The sequence below is a fragment of the Sarcophilus harrisii genome, chromosome 3 (assembly GCF_902635505.1).
Source record: "Sarcophilus harrisii chromosome 3, mSarHar1.11, whole genome shotgun sequence".
NCBI classification, from domain to species: domain Eukaryota; kingdom Metazoa; phylum Chordata; class Mammalia; order Dasyuromorphia; family Dasyuridae; genus Sarcophilus; species Sarcophilus harrisii.
Genome location: NC_045428.1, coordinates 319,625,217 through 319,645,591, shown reverse-complemented (window position 1 = coordinate 319,645,591; position 20,375 = coordinate 319,625,217). Strand labels below are relative to the sequence as shown.

General features: G+C 35.3%; 1 protein-coding gene across 2 annotated transcripts in view; it reads right to left on the bottom strand.

The window, feature by feature from the left end:
- The window catches only part of WDR33 (WD repeat domain 33), a 98,345-nt gene continuing 77,970 nt past the window's right edge, over window positions 1-20,375 (bottom strand). Inside the window, exons 11-22 of one of the 2 annotated variants that reach the window (XM_012544639.3) lie at window positions 19,931-20,041; window positions 19,225-19,319; window positions 17,129-17,215; window positions 16,721-16,860; window positions 13,407-13,559; window positions 10,972-12,051; window positions 8,873-8,981; window positions 4,998-5,436; window positions 4,111-4,277; window positions 3,907-3,999; window positions 3,389-3,595; window positions 1-1,103 (exon numbers count right to left, since the gene is read on the bottom strand). In XM_012544639.3, coding sequence (XP_012400093.1) covers window positions 874-1,103; window positions 3,389-3,595; window positions 3,907-3,999; window positions 4,111-4,277; window positions 4,998-5,436; window positions 8,873-8,981; window positions 10,972-12,051; window positions 13,407-13,559; window positions 16,721-16,860; window positions 17,129-17,215; window positions 19,225-19,319; window positions 19,931-20,041 — 2,911 coding nt within the window. In that variant the 3' untranslated portion in view covers window positions 1-873. Of the gene's footprint in view, window positions 1,104-3,388; window positions 3,596-3,906; window positions 4,000-4,110; window positions 4,278-4,997; window positions 5,437-6,955; window positions 7,066-8,872; window positions 8,982-10,971; window positions 12,052-13,406; window positions 13,560-16,720; window positions 16,861-17,128; window positions 17,216-19,224; window positions 19,320-19,930; window positions 20,042-20,375 lie in introns of those variants that run through there. The other variant, XM_023499143.2, reaches the window with a different exon arrangement.

The following is a 20,375-nucleotide window of genomic DNA, read 5'->3' as shown; positions in this document are numbered from 1 at the left end:
GTGTTATGAATGGTCCACATATAAGTAGTTTCTACTTAACTTTGCCTCATGTGGGTAGAAAAGAACTCTGAAGCAGGGCTATAGGATCTAGAATTAGATGACAACTTGATCACAAAATTCTGAAAGCGACCACCTTTTCCTGGACAGGAGTATTGAAGCTGCCACCAGGAAAGAAAAGACCTAAATTAGTGTATAGTGATCAATTTGTTTTCATTTGGAAGACATTACAATAGATCACTTTACATAGCATTCATAATTAATTCTTAAAAACATAGGTGATGGAAGGATCTGGCATGTCAACCTCAAATTTCAGTCTGGAGTATAACAAATTTCCTTAACTCAACAGTTAAAAAGGTTGGGGATATTGAAAAATATTATAGAAGTTAGGGTTCCATTAAGGCATGTATTTTACAACTGTTGCTGTAAATAAAAAAAATCATGACACAATGATTGTTCTGTTAATTCTTACGCAAATCACATTCTGTATTCATACAAAAACAACTTAACTTTTTTTCTGACAAACTGTACATATAGAAACAAGTTTCCAATTAGTCATGAACTCAAATTTGTGGAGGTGCTCCATGTCTCACAACACTTAAAAAAAAAGATTCCAGCTTTTATCTTCACAAAACAATGCAGGGGTGAGAAAAAAGGTGGACAGGACAAAACAAAACTAGCTACCATCATGTAGCCAGTAGCAGTCTATTGATCTAGAAGACCTTATTGGGAGCTACTGGGTATAAAAATAGCCCAGTGAAGAGTCCAACCAGTGCTGTGGTGGTGCAGGAATCCTTTTGTTTCTCTTGGTGAGTCCACAAGAATTATTTAAATACTGTCCAGTTAAGACTGGGGGCTTCCCAGCCAAAACCTCTTCTACCGGCCCCTTCCACCACCTCTTGATGCTCCTCGCCTTGGTGGGCCAGAGTTCATATTATTTCCTCTCCCCCAGTTACTTCCACTCCTTCCTCCTCTGGAAGGGGTACCACTGCTTTGAGGACCTCCATAAGGTTCATCTCTGTGGTATCCATCATGATGATCTCCATCCAAGGAACTGGATCGTCCAGATTTTGGCACTCTCTGGGATGGTCCTGGGCCACCTCGTCCTGAAACAGTAAATTTATTTCTCATTAGATTTTTTTGCTATATTACCAGGGTGCAAGTTCCAGCTCAGCTACTCAATAACGAAGTAATGGAGATGTCCCATCTCTGTTTCAGTGTTTTTGTATGTAAAACAGGGATAACATTAATTATTCTTGAAATGATAAGGAAAGGGCTTTGTAAACTGCAAAACTTTATGTAAATCTGATTATTATAATTCATCTAGATTAGAGGATTTGGAGTTAGTTGATTATTCCTCAAGAGTTAGCCCTTGGAAAAATTAGGAAGCAAAGATTTCAATACCTCTCCCCTCATCTGTATTACCTTGTCTTACATTTCATTCTCAAAGCAGGGCTTTTTTTTTTTTTTTTTTTTAAGTTTGATTAAAAAATACAAGCACTAAGTCTCTACAATAAAGATACAACGTCTCTGCTCTCAAGAAGTTCACAATTTAATGGGAGACAATATGCAAAAAAACCCTGTAGAAATAAGATCTATACAAATAAGTTGGGAATGGGGTAGTAATAAAAAAGTAAAGGGACTAAGAATAAAGAGGACTGGGAAAGATGAGATTTGAGAAAAACCAGGTGATAGATGAAAAACAGTTCTAGGAATAAGGGACAGTCAAAAGAAAATGCAGTCAAGAGGCCAAATTATGAAGGACTTTAAAAGTCAAACTCCTGGAAATAATATGGAAGCCACTAGTTAGTTCACTGAAGTTGGGGAAGAGAGGGGTAACATCACAGAGGCACTGACAGTTGAGTGGAGAAAAACTTGGAAGAGGGAAAACAACTACAGGACTAATTCAACAGTCTAGGAATGAAGTGATGAGGGCATATACCAGGTGGAGGCAGTTTCAGAGGGGAAAAGGAAGCAAAATTGAAATGTTATGAAGTTAGAGAAACACAGGACTTGACAGGTAACTGGATATGAAGGAAAGGAGAGAAGCCAAAGATAATACCCTTGATAACAAAAGCTTAGATTTTGTGGGAAGAGATGATGAGTTTTGTCTTAGACATGTTGAATGAAAGACGTTTAATAAGCCATTCACTTTTAAGATGTCTAAACGTCAGTTGAAGATGGGTAACTGGAAGTCAGGAGAGAGGTTAGGGTTAGACAACCAGATTTGGGATGAAAGACCTTTTATATTGTATGATGAAATAATGAAAGGGATGGTTTCAGAAAAATCTGAGAAGGCTTACATGAACTGATACAAAGTGAAGTGGACAGGAGAGCAATTTACACGGTAACAACTGTGAAAGGCTTGATAACTGATTAAAACAACACATCAGAGTTCCCAAGGACTCCTGATGAAATGGAAAAGTGCAATCCACCTCCAGAGAGAAAACTAAAGAACTTAATGCAGTAATGCAGATGGAATGAAACATCTCTCTCCCTCTCCCTCCCATCTTCTCTCTCTCTCTCTCTCTCACACACACACAAGTGGAAAAGAGAACACTGCTATAACAGAAACTTGTTTTACATAACTTCATATTTGTAATGGGTTTTATATTTCTCATCTCAGTGAGTGGAGGGAGAGGGAAAGAAAAATTATGAAATTGAAAACAAATTAACCAAAAATATGTATCTGAGAAATCAATTATATCACCAAGTAAAATAGTATAATAGGGAAAACAGGGCCCAGGAAGAGCCTTGGGGATACCAGGGGTAACAGGCATGACTTGGGTGACAATCTTGCAAGGGAAACTAAGAAGGGTAAGACCAATAAATCATCAGAATCTAAAGAGATGAATCTTTAAAAAGTGCAATTTCAAGCACTGTGACAGTGGCAACAAAGTATTTCAAACACAGGGACCTATATCTCAGACCATATAATCCACCTATTCATTAACTTGATCCCAAAATTTCTTTTATAGTTTGGTGATCACTACTCCTAAATAGCCAATACACCAAATTCATGCCTACAAAACCATACTCTTTCCTATAAAGAAGTTGGAAGCATAAGAGAGCAAAGACATCTAGCGCATGTAAGCACTGAAGGTGTACATTTAAAATGATGAAATGAGAGAACACCTGCAAAGCACTTAACCTAGTAGCACATAGAAGATGCTTAACAAATGCTTATTAATAAGATTAAAATATATACTCAAGCCTGTGTCATATCAAATATTTGGGTGGTTGGGAAGGCACAATAGAGAACAAAAGCAAATCCTAAAAATGAGAAAGGTTACCAAGCAGAATTTCCCTGCAACATTATTAACTATCATTATAACTCTGGTAACTAAGGTCATATCACACATCCCCGTTAATCTGAAATTGCAACTTTTACCTTTTCCTCGATCCTCTGCAGGTCCACCTGGAGCTTCCATTTCTCTATGGTCAGATGTTCCAGGTCCATCGTGCCAGGGCCGTTTTCGGGGTGGTAAAGAAGCCATATCCATGCCTTGAAGAGAGGAAGAACGTTCTCTGCTGGCAGGAGAATGCCCATCATGAGGAGGATGATCAGGACGTGGACCATCTCGAAAATGTTCATGGCCTAGTCATAGAATAAAACAATAGTCACATATATCAATGAATAGAAACATTCTTGTAGTTTCATGATTTGGAAAATACAGCGAGCAGAATGATAGATTTTACAATAAACACAAAAAAGATAGTATCACAAAGAAATTTTAGTTATTTAAGACACAAAATTAATGCACATATCGAATCACCAGAAAGATTCAAAAGAAAAGCAGCATCTGATATTTATTTGTGGGGAGGAAGGTAGTTAGGATATATATTGATATTTACATTATTTTCTGTTTAAAGTCACCATATGCTAACCACAATTTCTCATTTCTTTACCTGGCTCTCTATTTGCATCCCATGAGTCTGGTTTCCGCCCTCCTTCAAATCGAGGAAATTCATCTGGTGTGGGAAGTAAGCCCTTCCGTCCTCCTATGCAATTAAAAAATTATTAAAACACTACACAAACAAATTATTTTCCAGGACTTTAATACTTTTTTTTATCCTGCACTTTTTAAATGGCTTCTCCTCTTTGACTCATACCTCGTGGAGTACCTCGACCTCGTCCTCTAAGATCTCTTCCTCTTGTAGCCTCATCTGATGCATCAAAATTTTCTTCTGGCCCAAAGTCTTCAGGACCAGGAAAACCTTCCCTTCCTCGGGGGGGACCTCGACCCTCATGTCGCTGGGGTGCACCTCCTCTTCTAAAGCTATAAAACAAAAAGAGAATTGGGCTTGTCAACTAAAGTAACATCTTTATTAAAGCCATGAGCACACAAAAAAGAAAAAAAGACATGTAAAAGAGAAATAGAGTAGTCTTTTGACTACTTTTTTTTTTCTTGAACAGGGTTCATATAAACTTAAAATTCTTTTAAAAGAATCTGTATGCAAACATTCCGAATTATGCAATTATTACTGTTATTGATTGTTGCATATTTCCCTCTGCTTTTCACTTTTCTGACCCTTTTATATATAATTTGAGGCAGAGGCAAAGGAAAAGGAGCAACTCAAATGAATTAATTATATAAATATATAAGATATAACAATATAAATAATTACGCCAGTAAAAAGCAAATAACATGAAAATTCTACCAGATTTAAGAAGCTCAATTCAGGGTGACAATTGTTTTAAAAATACAGGGCCAAAAAGGCTGAAGAAAAAGTCTAAATTTCTAAGACTTCTAAAAATAAAAACAGTAAATATGGAAGCTTAAAAGTGAAGAGAGCAGGCTATCTCAAATATGTGAGAACTAAGAAGAAAAGGTCATTATTTAGTATAATGCTGTTTCTTCACAATTTTCCTTCAATAAAATGTTTTCAAATATAGTGATTTCCCTAGGCAACATACAAAACAATTGTTAATATATAAGAAGCTTTGAGTAATTTCTAAGGCCAATCCAATTTAGACCTCCAAAACATAACCCACCTACCTTTCTTCCCGTCTTCCTCTAAAACGTGGGTCATCTGGATCCCTGGGAAATCTTTCATCTGCAGGTCTGCGTCCTTCCCAAGCACCCGGGGGGCCACGATTTGCTCCCCGGCCATCTCCCTCATTGAATTCTCGGTGATCTGGAGGATATGGAGGCCCAGGTCCTCCTCGCCTCCATTTCTCCTCTTGTGGCAAAGGTCCTCCTCTTCCCTCAAATTCGCGTAATCTATGGCCAAATCGCTTGTCAGGGTGAAAGTCATCTGGTCGGTTGAAATCATCAGGAAAATCTGGGTGAGGCCCACGTCTATCAGGGGGACCCCTACAGTCCTGGCCAGCTCGGAATGGCCCTCTCTCAGGACCATGATCCGGACCACTGTTCTGATCATGCCTCCTCTCTGACATTGGGCCCATGTGATGGTTTGGAGGGCCACGAGAATCACCTAAAGAAGAACACATCTGATTTTTATGATGTCTTCTAGAAAACCTTTCAAGAAGTTTCTCATTATCAGGTAAGTGAAAAGTTATTTTAAAATATAGTCAATATTTTTTATTTCTCAAATTATTTCTCTTTGTTCTGTCACAGTCCTTAGATGATATGTCATTGCTCCTAATCTTTTCAATAACAACTAAAGAGTGTTTTCCTTAAGAGCACTCAATGATGTTCTTTCCATGTGCTAGAAACAAGCTCACAAAGACAATAGGCAGAATTCATAGTGCCTGCCAGAAGCAAAAGACCAGGAATACAACTGTGCACCTAATATTAGAGCCAAAGAAAGTACACTAGTAATTTGTGATTAAGTCCAAGTTATTGTCACCAATATTACTACTTTAACTCAACTTAATTCTTCATTCAATAGCTCTTTTTAACTTGATTCAAAATTTGTTTGTGTGTTTTTTAAGGTATATACAAACAGATTTCTTCTTGAATGTTTCTAATAAAACACAGAAATGTCTTCCTCAAATACAGTGAAGGTTTCTTAAGAATTGAGATTCTATTAGGGATTGCTGACATTAGTAATCATCTCTGTGTTACACTTCATTGTTTATAGAAACAATCTCTTAAGCTTTTTCTACTTTTATGTTATTCTTCTACCAAACATCTTCAAAGTACACATTCCCCCCCCCCCCGAATTTCCAGAATTCATATACAACTAGGCTCTAATATCCAAGTACATTTTAAAATTTATGCAAAGTAATGGCTAAAAATATGTGACCCAAATAAATTTGCTATGACATATTTACAATTATAATTACTAATTCTTCAATGTGTTATTCCCTCAGTTACTGAACATATACCTTCACTAGAGATGTATGTAAAAATTTGTCTACACATATAACAATTGAAGTACTGTCAAAATTTTTTATAAAATTTGACAAAATAAAATTTAAAAATACACTTTAAGATTGTCACATGCCTAAAGCTTTTCTCTCATGCATTTAAGACTGGTTGTATTTCTTATCATTTCAATATTCCTCTATCAACTTTTTCTTTCATTTTTCTTCTCCTCCCCAAAATTGAACATATATGAAAACTTACGGTTCTTAGGACAAAGACAACATTTAGAGAAATATCTCTTTCCTTTATAACCTTTTTTCATTACTGTCTTTCATCTTCCTTTTAAAGTTACATTAACTAGCTCATCTCTAGGCCACCTTTGCACAAGAAGATACCTGAGATAGTAATGCCCTCATAAATCATTCAGCTGATTTTCAAACATCCTATACCTATATTTCAACGTGTCCCACATTCTTCAAACAGATGCAGCTAAAAAGCAGCTTCTCTCACCTTATGATTCTTGAACTCGGTGCAGCCTGTGACAGAGCAGACCTTTTACCTGAGGAGGTTCAAGTCACACTACTATGACTTACCTAATGAGTATTATTCCTCCTATCATCCCTATCTGTTTAAAAAATATTAAGTCTCACCCACACCCTGTTCCTCCAAGGAAACAAACCCACCACTACAAATTAGAAGGGATGTGGCCACCGGTGGTGGGGGCGGCGGCGTTGATTAATCCAGTAGGGGATGGCGGGGCCACTTTCTCGGCTCTCCCTTCTCCCTTTGGTCCCTGGGAGGAGAAAGAGAGGAGGGAGAGAGAAAGAGAGAGAGAAAGCAAGAAATAGAAAGAGAGAAAGAAGGAAAAGGAAACAGATGGAGACAGACACAGAGGGTAGGGGAGAGGAAGAGAGAGGAGGGGCTCTCAGTTTGGTGATGGCTCCACCTCTGGGCAAAACTTTTCCTCTATGGATGTCCCAATGATTTATTTAAAAGCTTGGTTTTTGAATAGTTTCTGCCATAGTTTCTATCTTGGCCAATTTCCTTTTTTATAATTTTAATTATTACCTTCCAAGCTGATGGGACTAAAATAAATTCCTCCAATTGTTCCCTGTCCACACATTATACCTAAAATACGTATATAAACCTACAAAGTATAAAGTCCTTCATTTAAAAATCTTAGTGATCAACAATGGATTTGGGGATTCTAAAGTTAGTGAGGACACTGAAATCTTCGGACCAGTCCTTGTAGGGGTTTATTTAATAAAATGCTTAAAAGAATTGTGAAATTGTTTGTAAATGAATTACAACATAAAAACCAAAATTATCTTTTTTAAGTTACCTCTTTTGAGGATTGAATGCAGATTTAAATACTATGACTCTACTGTTTATTTCTCTCATTTTTTCAGACTACTCAACAGTCTTAACATTTTATATCTTTAATAAAGTTCTCTCTTTACTGTAAAGAACCTGCAAACTTTGTTATCACAACTGGTAAAATGCTATGTCATAGCTTAACTTTTCACTGAAAAACAAACATATAAATGACCACTGATCTAAGTTATATACGTACCATCCAAGGAGGTTTTTAAAGAAACCAGTATATATTTATTTGCCTGAAGACTAGGGCTGATTTAGATGGCCTTTCTCAAAGTCCCTTCTAAATCTACGATTATAATTACCATGCACTCTTCAAATACTGAATACAGTTTACCATAATTTTGCCCATAATTCTCCCTATAAAATTTCAAATTTCAAAAATAAAATGCATATGCTGATATTGTCAGTGCTTATTTTCTCATTTCCAATGGTATATAATTCAATGTGATTTTTCACGGAGTCTTGAAACCCAACAACTGACACTATAAAGTCAGTTAAAATTTATGGGTTTTTCTCCATGCAGAAAATTTGAACTTGAATGATTACTTTGTTCCTCCAAGAATGACTAATTTATGATTTATGATCATTTATGATCATCTAGAATGGAAACCACTTTTAAAGATCATAAACTTTTGAAATAACCAGTAACTAATATTTATACACCGTTTTAAAGTTTGCAAGATGCTTCATATCTCTAGAAATTATCCCCTTCTTACAGAAGGAAGGATTCCTTCTTACAGAGGAAACTGAGATTTAGACAAGTTAAATGACTAGCTGTGGTTACCCAGTTTGTACTTGAGACACAGGATCTGAACACAGTTCTCTTTGACTCCAAGTCTAGCACTCTATCCAGTATTCTATATTCAAGTATATCTTTCCTGAATTAAGTCATGAAGATAGCAAATAGCAACCTGGCTAACTGGTTACCAAGTGGTATTAAAGTTCCTAACTCCAAAAGCCAAGTTATTTTTTCTCAGTATTTATGAGTCAAATTTAGTAAGGAAAACAAAACAAACAAACAAACAAACCAAACCAAAACAAACAAACAAAAAAAAAAAAACTAGGCATAGCAATTACCTCAAATGGCTGTCCTTTGTTTCTTTTCTAAAAGGCTCAAATGTTCATGCTATTATTTACTTACCAAAAGAAATAAGTATTTTTAAATTCTTATTGTCAAAGTGGTCAAGTATGGTTTCTTATTAAGCCAACCAGATATTTACCTTTATTAGGGCCAGGTCCTTGTCCCGGATTAAGAGGGGGAATTCGACCTTGTGATCCCTGCTGTCCTAGTCCTGGTATCAAAGGTGGGGGGCCTGGGTTCTGTCCTTCCTGAAAAGATTTTTTTTAAATGGGGTGAAATCACAGTTGTGTTTCATAAATAACAATTTCATCACCAAGCAAAAGTAATACTAAATTGTCCCAAAGTCTACATTGGGAAATATTCAGCAAAACACATTAAGGTAAACTCTCATTTAAAAAGGTTTCAAAATTAATGGCATTGTTTATTTACTATGGGAAACAATAACAGAAAACATAGGTACTTTATCATAAGTTCAATTATTTAAGGCAAGAATTTTAAATGAAGATTAGAAAGTGTAGTATAGTAATATATTTGTTTCTTAAAAGACTGAATTACTAAATATAGCAACTATACAAATAGATGACTCTATAAGTTTGTATTTACTTTTTCATTTTTCCTAATTCCTCCTTATTAAATATTTAAGTAATCCTACTTACATGGTTAATGCCACAAATAAGGATCTAATTTTCCTTATATTGTTTCTTTTGCTTCCTTTTTCTTTCTACCTCCTTTGGCAAGCACTCTACTGTTCATTCCAAATAATGATAGCATCACCAATACTTCAGAATATATTAAAATCTCCTAGGGTCTACCTATTCTACCTAAACCTTTAGTTCTGACTTCATGGACCAAAAAAAGCACCTAATTCTTTGTATTAACAATCCTAATGAAATTTCTCCCCTCTCTCCCCCAACCTTTACTAACTCATTTGCCACTGGGGTATAGGAGAGGAGGGGAAAAGATGGGAATATATATACCATGCTAAAGATATAATTCTTCCCATACAGCTCAAAAATTAGATCATATAGACCTAAAAAACTCATACAAAAAAAAAAAAAAAAAGCAAAGCACTATATTCCCCCCCAAAAAAAAAACATTAATAGCAGTATTGTTTTCATTTCTAGTATTATAAAGACATAGTCGCAATTAAAAGCTGAACAAGAGTGTTACAAATTGTTAAGTTAATAAAATGAAATAGAACAATGAAAACAATGGTGGTATTAAATATTCTAGTTTGTTCCAGGCTTAATTTGGTCTACATGCTGGAGAGGTAATGGGAATGAGAATATAATCAGGGACCCAAGATAAAAACAAAACCTTTCCTCAACCAATTTCTTAGATAAAGAAATTCTCCAAGATGTAGGTGCAGAGGTGAAAGAAGTAATATGGTCCATTTTCCTTAATAAAAAACACATGCTATATTTTTACCTCCTCTAAAATTTAAGAGAAACAATCATAATTTTTGTAGCTTTATTTTATTTTGATTCCTAAATTCTATTAAAGAAATATTGTCATTTTTCCTGATTTCTTACTATATGGGAAATTCTTCCTTTGATTGAAAATAAAACACCAATTATATCTATTTATTCAAATAAAATTTTAGTCAACTAACAGCCCTCTTTCAGAAATTAGACTAAGTTCAAAAGAAATAAGGTAACAAAAAAGCAAAACAAGAATTTTAGAAAAATTTGAAAACAATATAAAGAATAATCAAATTCTTCATCTAATTTAACCATAAATATGGAAAAAAACAGTGAAAATTATTTAGACTGCTTGCTAAAAACACCCAAAGGTTGATAGCAGTTTACATATTTATACATATCATGGGCTACCAATATTGATGATATTTATCTACCTAAAAAGGTGGGTAAGCTAAATTTTTTTTGCAATTATTATTTTGTATACACATATAACAAGGTGGGGAACATCAAGCCCATGAATCATATAAGGCCTGTGAAATCATTTGCTAAGGCAACCACATGCAATGATGAGCTGAAAACTAGGTCCAACAACATCCCACTGCTTAAGTTTGTGTAAGTTGATAATTTTGTATAGCTCACAAATCATATAAATATCCAAATACCTGGCCTTGGCAGAAACAAAGGTTCCCCAGCTCTGGACTAGATAATCAAATTCCTTTCCCTTTCAGCTCTGTATAATATGATCACAAGGGCCTTTGCAGTATAGATATAATTTCCTAATGTGTAAATACCTATATCAAGTGTAATGCAGAAATACCTGATTAAAGGGCGCACGTGGACCATCACCTAGAAGAGGTGTTTTCTGCTGCTGGAACGGTAATGGGCCTTGGGAAGGATGAGGCCCTCTTGAAGGGTTCTGCTGTCCTTGAGGTCCTGGAGGCCCCTGCATGCCTCCCTGGGGTGGAGGTCCCATAGAACCCTGGGGTGGCCCCTGCTGTCCCTGTGAGCCTGGAGGCCCACGCATTTCCTGGGGAGGCCCCAGCATTGATCCTTGGGGTGGAGGTCCCTGCATGCCTCTCATTTCCTGAGGACCATGTCCCAGAAGTCCACTTGGTGGGTGAGGACCTCTCATTTCTTGAGGTGGATGTCCCATCATCATGCCTTGTGGAGCAGGTCCTTGGTTATCTCGGGGCCCTGGAGGTCCCTGCATCCCTCGCGGATTCAGCCCCATTAGAGGTCCTTGGGACACAGGGCCCTGCATCCCCTGAGAGCCTGGTCCTCCTTGCATTCCGTGAGGATGAGGAGGTCCCTGCATCCCTCTAGGACCAGGTGGTCCCTGCATCCCTTGAGTACCAGGTGGACCCTGAGGGCCCAAATGACCTTGGGGACCAGGTGGCCCTTGGGGGCCCAAATGACTCTGAGGCCCAGGTGGACCTTGAGGGCCCATGGGACCCTGCGGACCAGAATTACCCTGAGGCCCAGGTGGTCCTTGAGGGCCCATTGGGCCATGGGGTCCAGGATGTCTTTGCATTCCTTGGTGGCCATGCATATCCTGAGGCCTTGGCAGTCCTTGGGGTGGGCCTTGGGGTCCTGGAGGTCCTTGGGGTCCCATGAATCCTTGAGGACCAGCACCTCCCTGATGTAATGGAGGGCCTTGTGGTCCCATCTGCCCCTGAGGTCCGGGAGGTCTGAATTGTCCTTGGGGACCAGGGGGTCCCATCTGAGCCATGTTCATTGGCATCTGTTGAGGTGGATGAGGCTGCTGAAAACCTTGAGGAATCTGAGACATCGGACCTTGTCCTGGAAAAGGCTGGGGTCCAAGTAGAGGACCCCCTGGCGGTGGAGGTGGTTGGACTTGTTCAGCTTGTTTCTGTGCAAGTCTTTCAATTTTGAGTTGCTATTAAACAAGACCCCAAAAACACAATCATCAAACAAGTCTATAGTATTTAATAATGAATAATACTTGCTAAATAAACTTCTGTAGAAGACTTTCATTTTATATATTTCTTAATTCCTTAAAGTCTTTGTAAAAGGAATGGCAAGAATTATGGTCCCCTTTTTCAGAAAAGAAGTAACATTTCATAAAATCCCTAATACAAGTACTACCCAGACTTTCAAACTCAATTTAGGGAGAATACCTTGCAGAAATGAGAAGTCATGAATATGAAATATACTAAATATAATGTCAGACTTTTTTTTTTTTTTTGATATATTAGGGGAGGATATATTAGCTTTTTCTGTCATTCTTTTAAACATTTTTTATGATAAGAAATAGCTCTTTGAAAAGGGGTGATGGAGAAAAAGCATGTGAAATGTAGGTGATCCAAAAAGTACAACACACTTCTCAGACAAAAAGATTATTGCTATTTAGAAAAGATATTCAGTCTGTGGCAGCCCTTTTTGTAGTGGCTAGAAACTGGAAACTGAGTGGATGCCCATCAGTTGGAGAATGGCTGAATAAATTGTGGTATATGAATATTATGGAATATTATTGTTCTGTAAGAAATGACCAACAGGATGATTTCAGAAAGGCCTGGAGAGACTTACACGAAATGATGCTGAGTGAAATGAGCAGGACCAGGAGATCATTATATACTTCAACAACAATACTATATGATGACCAGTTCTGATGGACCTGGCCATCCTCAGCAACGAGATCAACCAAATCATTTCCAATGGAACAGTAATGAACTGAACCAGCTACGCCCAGAGAAAGAACTCTGGGAGATGACTAAAAACCATTACATTGAATTCCCAATCCCTATATTTATGCCCACCTGCATTTTTGATTTCCTTCACAAGCTAATTGTACAATATTTCAGAGTCTGATTCTTTTTGTACAGCAAAATAACGTTTTGGTCATGTATACTTATTGTGTATCTAATTTATATTTTAATATATTTAACATCTACTGGTCATCCTGCCATCTGGGGGAGGGGGTGGGGGTGGGGGTAAGAGGTGAAAAATTGGAACAAGAGGTTTGGCAATTGTTAATGCTGTAAAGTTACCCATGCATATAACCTATAAATAAAAGGCTATTAAATTAAAAAAAAAAAAAAAGATTCATACAATAACTTTAAAATGCTTTATGTAAGGCTAATGGGACTTAAACACTGTCTATTAATAATACTGAATTTTAACATATTTTCTTCCCTTCTTCTCTTCTTCTGACTTTTATACTCAAATCATAAAAGAAAGCCGAGTACTATTTGATTGTTAAACATGAAGAAAACCTGAAGTTTTCTCACATACCTCCAAAAGCTGTGGATTAGTGTACTGTAATGTTGCCATTTCTTGTTCAATTTCTGCTTGTGTTTTTTTCTTTTCTTCAAGTTTAATATCCTCTTTTCTGTCATTTAGTACCTCATTTGGAGCAGGAATTGGAACTTTATTCTGCATCCAGGCCTAAAAAGAGAAAGAAAAAGAGAGATTATATATGTGTAAAAAACAAGACCTGATAACTACCATCTTAAAAAAGCAAACAAACCTAATTACTGCATGAGCTATACACTTTCAATTAATTAATAAAATTCTGCACTGCTTGTAAGCCATTTAGAAGAACTGGACTTTGTTTACTTCAACAGGCCATAAGACTTCTATGTAATACTAATTTTTAGATGACCTAGGATATACATAAGGATATTTCCAATTAGAAATTAATAATTTGTTAAAAGCTTTTAAAAAACACCCTTGAATATCAAGTATATAAAGTCATGATAAGTCATGAATAGGTTCAAATTCTTTGTATGGGAGGGAAGCCAAAGAAGTTCTAAGAACACAAAATAATGTCAGCTTAAATTATCTGTTTCCCTACTCTTAAGATCCTACTATTATGGAACTATAAGGTGGACCTCTACTTTGAGTGGGAAATTTTTAAAAAAGTTAATTAGACAAAGTGAAATAGATTATGAACAGTTTCCAGAAAAAAGTACTATAGACTTCAGCTTCTTAAACTTTGAGGTCTTATATGGGGTCTCATAAGTGAATGTAGGAGGCCACAAAATTTTGATTTGTTATCAGTAAATGTTTGATTTGTATATATTTTATATATCTATATACTCAGGATCATATAAAAATTTCTCAGGCAAAAAAGGGAAAATAAATGAAAAAAAGTTTAAGAAGCACTGCTATAGTCAACAAACAGCAGCAATTTTGGTAACAAACTAGAAGAAACAAAATGGGGTAATGGGGTCCCTTCAATGTGGCATGGGAAAGGAATATAATATTGAGCTATAAGAAAAAAATGAAAAATTCAGAGAAATAAGAAACTTGTTTCAATTGGAGCCAAGTAACCCAAACTAACTTACATCTTCGTTTTTACTTTGTTAGAAAGGACGGTGCCCTGGAGGAGGTTAGACTGGAAATTAATGTTATGCAAAAACAAAAGGCATTAATAAAATTCTTCAAGATAAAACAATGAATGTAATGGATTATTATGGTGTCCAAAAAATGCTAAATATGCAGAATTCCAAAACACATAACACTCAAATAAACCATATTGCAAAAAGATAAAACAAAGAACAATATACACAATGACGACAATAACATAAAATGACAGCAACAGTGGAAGATTATCACAAATGTAATGAATAATTTGGGTCATATAGAAGCAAAATATGTAGCTATAAACATGGATGATGAAAATTCTCTAGGAATTTGTAGCAGATGAGAAATTTTTTTTATGATGGAGATGAAGCCAACATAGCAGAGTAAAGAGAGCAATCTATCCAAGTTTTCCCAACATTTCCCTCTAAAAAACTTTAAAATAACATGTCAAATCAAATTCTAAAGAGGCAAAGCCAACAAAAGGTTGGGGTGGGACATTTTCCCAGCCCAAACTTGGGACAGAAGAGAAGATCTATGGCACTGTAGTAGGAATTACTCAGGAATATAGCCTAGGCCTTAAAGTGAAGGAAGATGGCCTATCAATACCAGATTTCAAACTATATTATAAAAATATTAATCATCAAAACACTTAAGACTTGGATAAGAAATAGTAGTGAAAAAAAAAAAAAGTGGTAGAGCAGTGGAATAGATCAGGTATACAACATACAGAAAAAAACAACCAGTCATCTACTGTTCGATAAATCCAAAGATCAAGTCTTTGGGACAAGAACACATTTTTTAATAAAAATTGCTGGGAAAATTGGAAAACAAGTCTAGAAGAAACCAGGTACAGACCAACATCTTATACCATATACCAAAATAAACTCAAAAATAGGTACAAAATTTAACCACAAAAGGTGATTATCATAAGCCAATTAAAGGTGCATGGAAAAGAAGGGAAAAAACTTAGGAACAAACAAAAAATAGTGAAGATCAGGGTGAGGCTTGGAGAAAAGATAAAAGTTTTCCCATAAGTAAAACTAATGTAGAAGGATAGCAGAAATGGGGGAAAGGAGGATTAAACAAAGTTTCTAAAAAAGGGGTCTAATTTCTCAAATATATAGGGAATCAAAAGCCAAATTCATAAAATAAGAGCCATTATCAATTGCTAAATGATCAAAGAAAATGAACAGGCAATTTACAGAAAGAAGTTTACAGGCAGTTTACTATCAGTAGTTATATGAAAAAAAAATGGCCTAAATCATTATTAATCAGAGAACTGCATATTACAACAACTCTGAGATACCATCTCACACAAATCAGATTGGGCAACATACCAGAAAAGGAAAATGACAAATGTTAGGGAGAATGTGGAAAAATAAGAACATTAATGCAATTGTTGGTGGAGCTATGAATAATTGGAATTTCTTCCCAAAGGAACATAAAATCAGGCATACCCTTTGACCCAGCAATACCACTAATATATCAGTATCCCAAAGAGGTGAAAGAAAAATAAAAAGGACCTTATGGTTATTTTTTGTATATACAATACAAAAATATTTATAGTAGTTCTTTTTGTGGTGATAAAGAACTGAAACTTGAGAGAATGCCTATCAATTAGGGAAAGGCTAAATAAATTGTGTTTTATGATTGTGATAGAATACAATTGTGCTATAAGAAATGATAAGCAGGATGGTTTCAGAAAAACCTGGAAGACTTTCATGAACTGATGCAAAGTGATGTGAGCAGAACTAGATCACTGCATACAGTAACAGCAATATTATAATAACAATCAATTTTGAAAGACTTATCTATTCTAATCAATACAATGACCATTACATTTCTAAAGGATTCATGTTGAAAAATGATATTCATTTCCATAGAGAGAAACAATGAATCTGAGCATATACTGGAGCAAATTTGTTTCCATTTTCTTTATTTTTCTTGCCTTTTTCCCCCCTGGGGGCAACATGGTTAATATGGAAATGTTTTGCATGATTTTACCTGTATTATGGGAATCATATTGCTTGCCTTCTCAATGAATGGGAAGAGGCTGGAGAAAAGAAGGGAATTTGGAACTGAAAAATTTTAAATGATTGTTTAAATAAATGAAGGAAATATTTGTATTGGCAACAAGTCAAACATAATTCAGAAAGATTAACTGTTAGTAATACTACTTTTTAAAAAGTATCTTATTACCATATACAAATTTTGTTTAAGATTGATTTTCCTGTACTTACTTGTTGGAACTGAGCAGGAATAGGCTTTGCATAAGGAACTTTTTTTTGTGGCACCTTTTTTTGGTCCTTTTGCATTACTTCCTCCATTCCCCAGTCCAATCCTGGAATGGTCATTTCTATTTCACTTGACTCATCTTTCCCTGTAAACATGAGATAATAAGTTCAGGACTTTTCATATATAAAATAAATTGAAGGAAAAGCTTTCCATTTCTCTATTGAGTAAAGAGTGAAAACATACAACTTCTGTTTTTATGAGTTTTACTATGATGACATTAGTGCTCTTGGGGACCTATTATTTTTAAAATAATATTTTTAATGATTTTTATAATTTAAGAAAATCAAAGAAAAAAGGCCAATACTTAAAAAAACAGTTTCAAAAGTAAGCTTTCTAGGTATTCCATGTCTTACCCATTTGTTCTTGTTCCATGGCTAGTTTTAACTGCTCAGGTATTCCCATTCCTGGAATCACAGCCAGACTATTAGGCTCAAGGTCATCTGCAGATAAAAACATATTATTAACCAATCGCCAATCATTCACAAATTTAGTAAATATTTACTTTGTGCCAAACACTTGGTTAAAAGCTAGAAATACGAAGAAAAAAACAGCAAGCCCTTCTCTGAAGAAGCTTACATTTTAATATAATTCATGGTATATGGATATGCATAGTAGATAGAAACCAGTAAAGGAATTAGCATTATGAAAAATGGGAAGGCCTTTCAGAGGAGGTGCTGTTGGATCTGAGCCTTAAAGAAAGCCAAGGATTCTTAATCAGTGGCAAGGAAGAACATTCTAAGAATAGGGGCAAACTCATGCAAAAGCACAAAATAGAATGTTTCATCTGAGAAACAGCCAAGTCGGTGAGTATAGAGTGTATAGTATAGCATAACGTGTCAAAAGTAGCGTGGGGAAAGACTAAAGGTAAAGAATCAAATCACAAACAATGCAATAGTTAAAGCAACAGCTGGCAATGAGAATCCAAATTAAGATGATGATTGAGAGTTGAGAGAGTAGAAACAATAAGATTTATCCTAATTGGATGTGTAATTTGAGTAAGTTACAGAAGTCTATAATGACAATAAAATTGCAAACCCAGATGATCAGGGAGGATGGAGTTTTCCTCAACAGTGATAAGAAACTTGAGAAGAGGGGAGAATATATGAGCAAAATAAGTTTAAGATGCCTAGAGGATATCCACTCTGAATGGTCCAAAAGGCAATGAGTGATATGAGATTGGAACTCGGGAGAAACACTAGTGCTGGACAAACAAATCCAGAAATCATCTGCATAAAGATGATAATTGAACAAATGGAAATTGATAAGGTCATCAAACGAGAGTACAGAAAGAAAAAAACAGGACCTAGGATAGAACTTTGGGAAACACCTCTAATTAGTAGGCTTACATAGATGGAAATTCAGCAAAAAGGATTGAAAAGATTTGACAATGAATATAGGAAAAAGGACATTGACTTGGTAAGTATAAGATCACTAGTAAGTCTGGAGAGACTTTTCAGTTATGTGATGCAGAGAAATTAAAAGAGCGAGCATGTGATGAAAGAAAATGGAATGACCAGTGCAGACAGTTTTTTCAAGGAATTTTAGCTAAAAAGGACAATAGCTGGCAGGCATGATTGGGGCTAATAAAGGTTTTATAATGATGGGAAAGGCTTTGATATATTTTTGGCAATAGGAAAGGAAAAGATAAACAAAGACTGAATATTAAAAAGTGGGAATGATGGTAGGGACAATCTACTAGAAAAAACTGGTGGAAAGGAGGACATTAAAAGTACATATGGAAAGACTGACTTTGACAATCAGAAAGGCAACCTCCTTATCAGAAACTAGAGTATAAAAGGAAATAGGAAATTTTGTCAGAGGAACATGAAATGAAGAGTGCAAAACAAAGAATTCTTGATGAAGTATAAAAAGATACCTTGATCAAAGAGAAATAGAGAAAAATAAGTGGAATAAGATACTTGAGAAAAAAAAGCCAAAGTGTTTTGTCAATTAGGAAAGAGAAGTAGCAACAGATTTTGCTGGATTAAGGGCCCAGTTAAGATTATTTACTCCAATTATTTTTAGCCAAAAGTGAGCAAAATTGAAAGAATGTAAAAGTAATCCAGAGCTAGCATTTAGTAAGACATGATCAGTGATATGTCAAGGGAACAAAGGATTCAAAAGCAAAAAATAAGAAATGAACTGATTCACCAAGGAGTCAAGAATTGAGAAGACAGAAAAAGAAAAGGGCTAGAAAAAGAATCTGACATAGTACTGAGAGGATACATAGAATGGAAGTTAAAGTGAAGATGAAAAATAGATTGAAGAATCATGTAAATTTGTTACATTTCCAACTGATAAACCATAACACCTCCTCACTGGCAGATTAAAGGTTTCCAAAACAAATGGAAAGCGACTGTCACCCATTTTTTTTTTTTCATCAAATCTCCTATGATATTGTTTCAGAAAAATTGCATCTGCACAAAAAGGAATAATGAGTTGTACTCACCATACTCTACTCCATCTTCTGACATACCAGGGAGTAGATTCAAGTTATAACGATCCCGCATTTTATCTCCAGGTCTATTTCTAGTCCAGAATTTGCTATAAAAGGAAGAAAGGGAAAAAAAAGTTTAATTTTAATTTTATGTCTGGGTGTTATCAAACTGAATATAAAGCTATCGCTACTTTTCCCTCCCTTAGGAGGTATTACCCTTTTAAAACTCAAACACTAAATACAAAGTCTTTTTTCTTTAAATACATGTGAACAACGCAGTACTTGAAATACAGGTATGATAAAAACAACTGATTTATTAATTTATTACCTAGTGCCTGTCTTATACTGATTTTATTTTTCTCTTTAATTTTTATTAATTCCATGGTTTAAGTTCTTTCTCTCTCTCTCTCTCTCTCTCTCTCTCACACACACACACACACACAATTTGAAAAGCCTTAATGAAGTTTTGAGTGATTTAGCTTAAAACAACATTAAGCCTCTTAGTACACATTCATCTTCCCCCTCCCAAAGAGTCAATTTAACAAAGAATTTAAAGTGTTAACAGAGCATTTTAAAAGAATAAAAAAAATTATAAAACATAATATTGTACTAAAAATATAAAATAAACCATAGTCATGCAATTATATAATGTTCATTGCCATCATGCACATAAAGTTAATTTTTTTTTGTTGCAATTTCTTAAAGTACCTAAAATTACCTGGTATGATCATTTGATCCTGAACAAAGAATATGTCCAAGAGGATGCCAAGCTAAACTCCAGATCATTCCTTCATGGGCCATCTCCATTCCACCTACTTCTTTCTCTACCCTAAAACCATAACATAAAAATATTACATAGGTAAATTTTTTCATATAATTTGAGATATTTTCTTGTCATTTTCTTAAACCGTTCTTTAATATAGCTATCTTAACATAGTTATTGTCAACAAACATTTATTAAGTATATACTATGTTTCAGAGTCTGTGCTCAGCTATTTTCTGCCAAGTTTATATACAGTTCCAAAGAGGTATTGATGAGATACAATAATACCTGAATAAAAAAATTTTTTTATCTGATACTAAAAAATAATGCTAAACATATTTAGCCTGTATCAGACTGCTTGCTGTGTTAGGAAGAGAGGAAGAAGAGAGAGGAAGGAGGG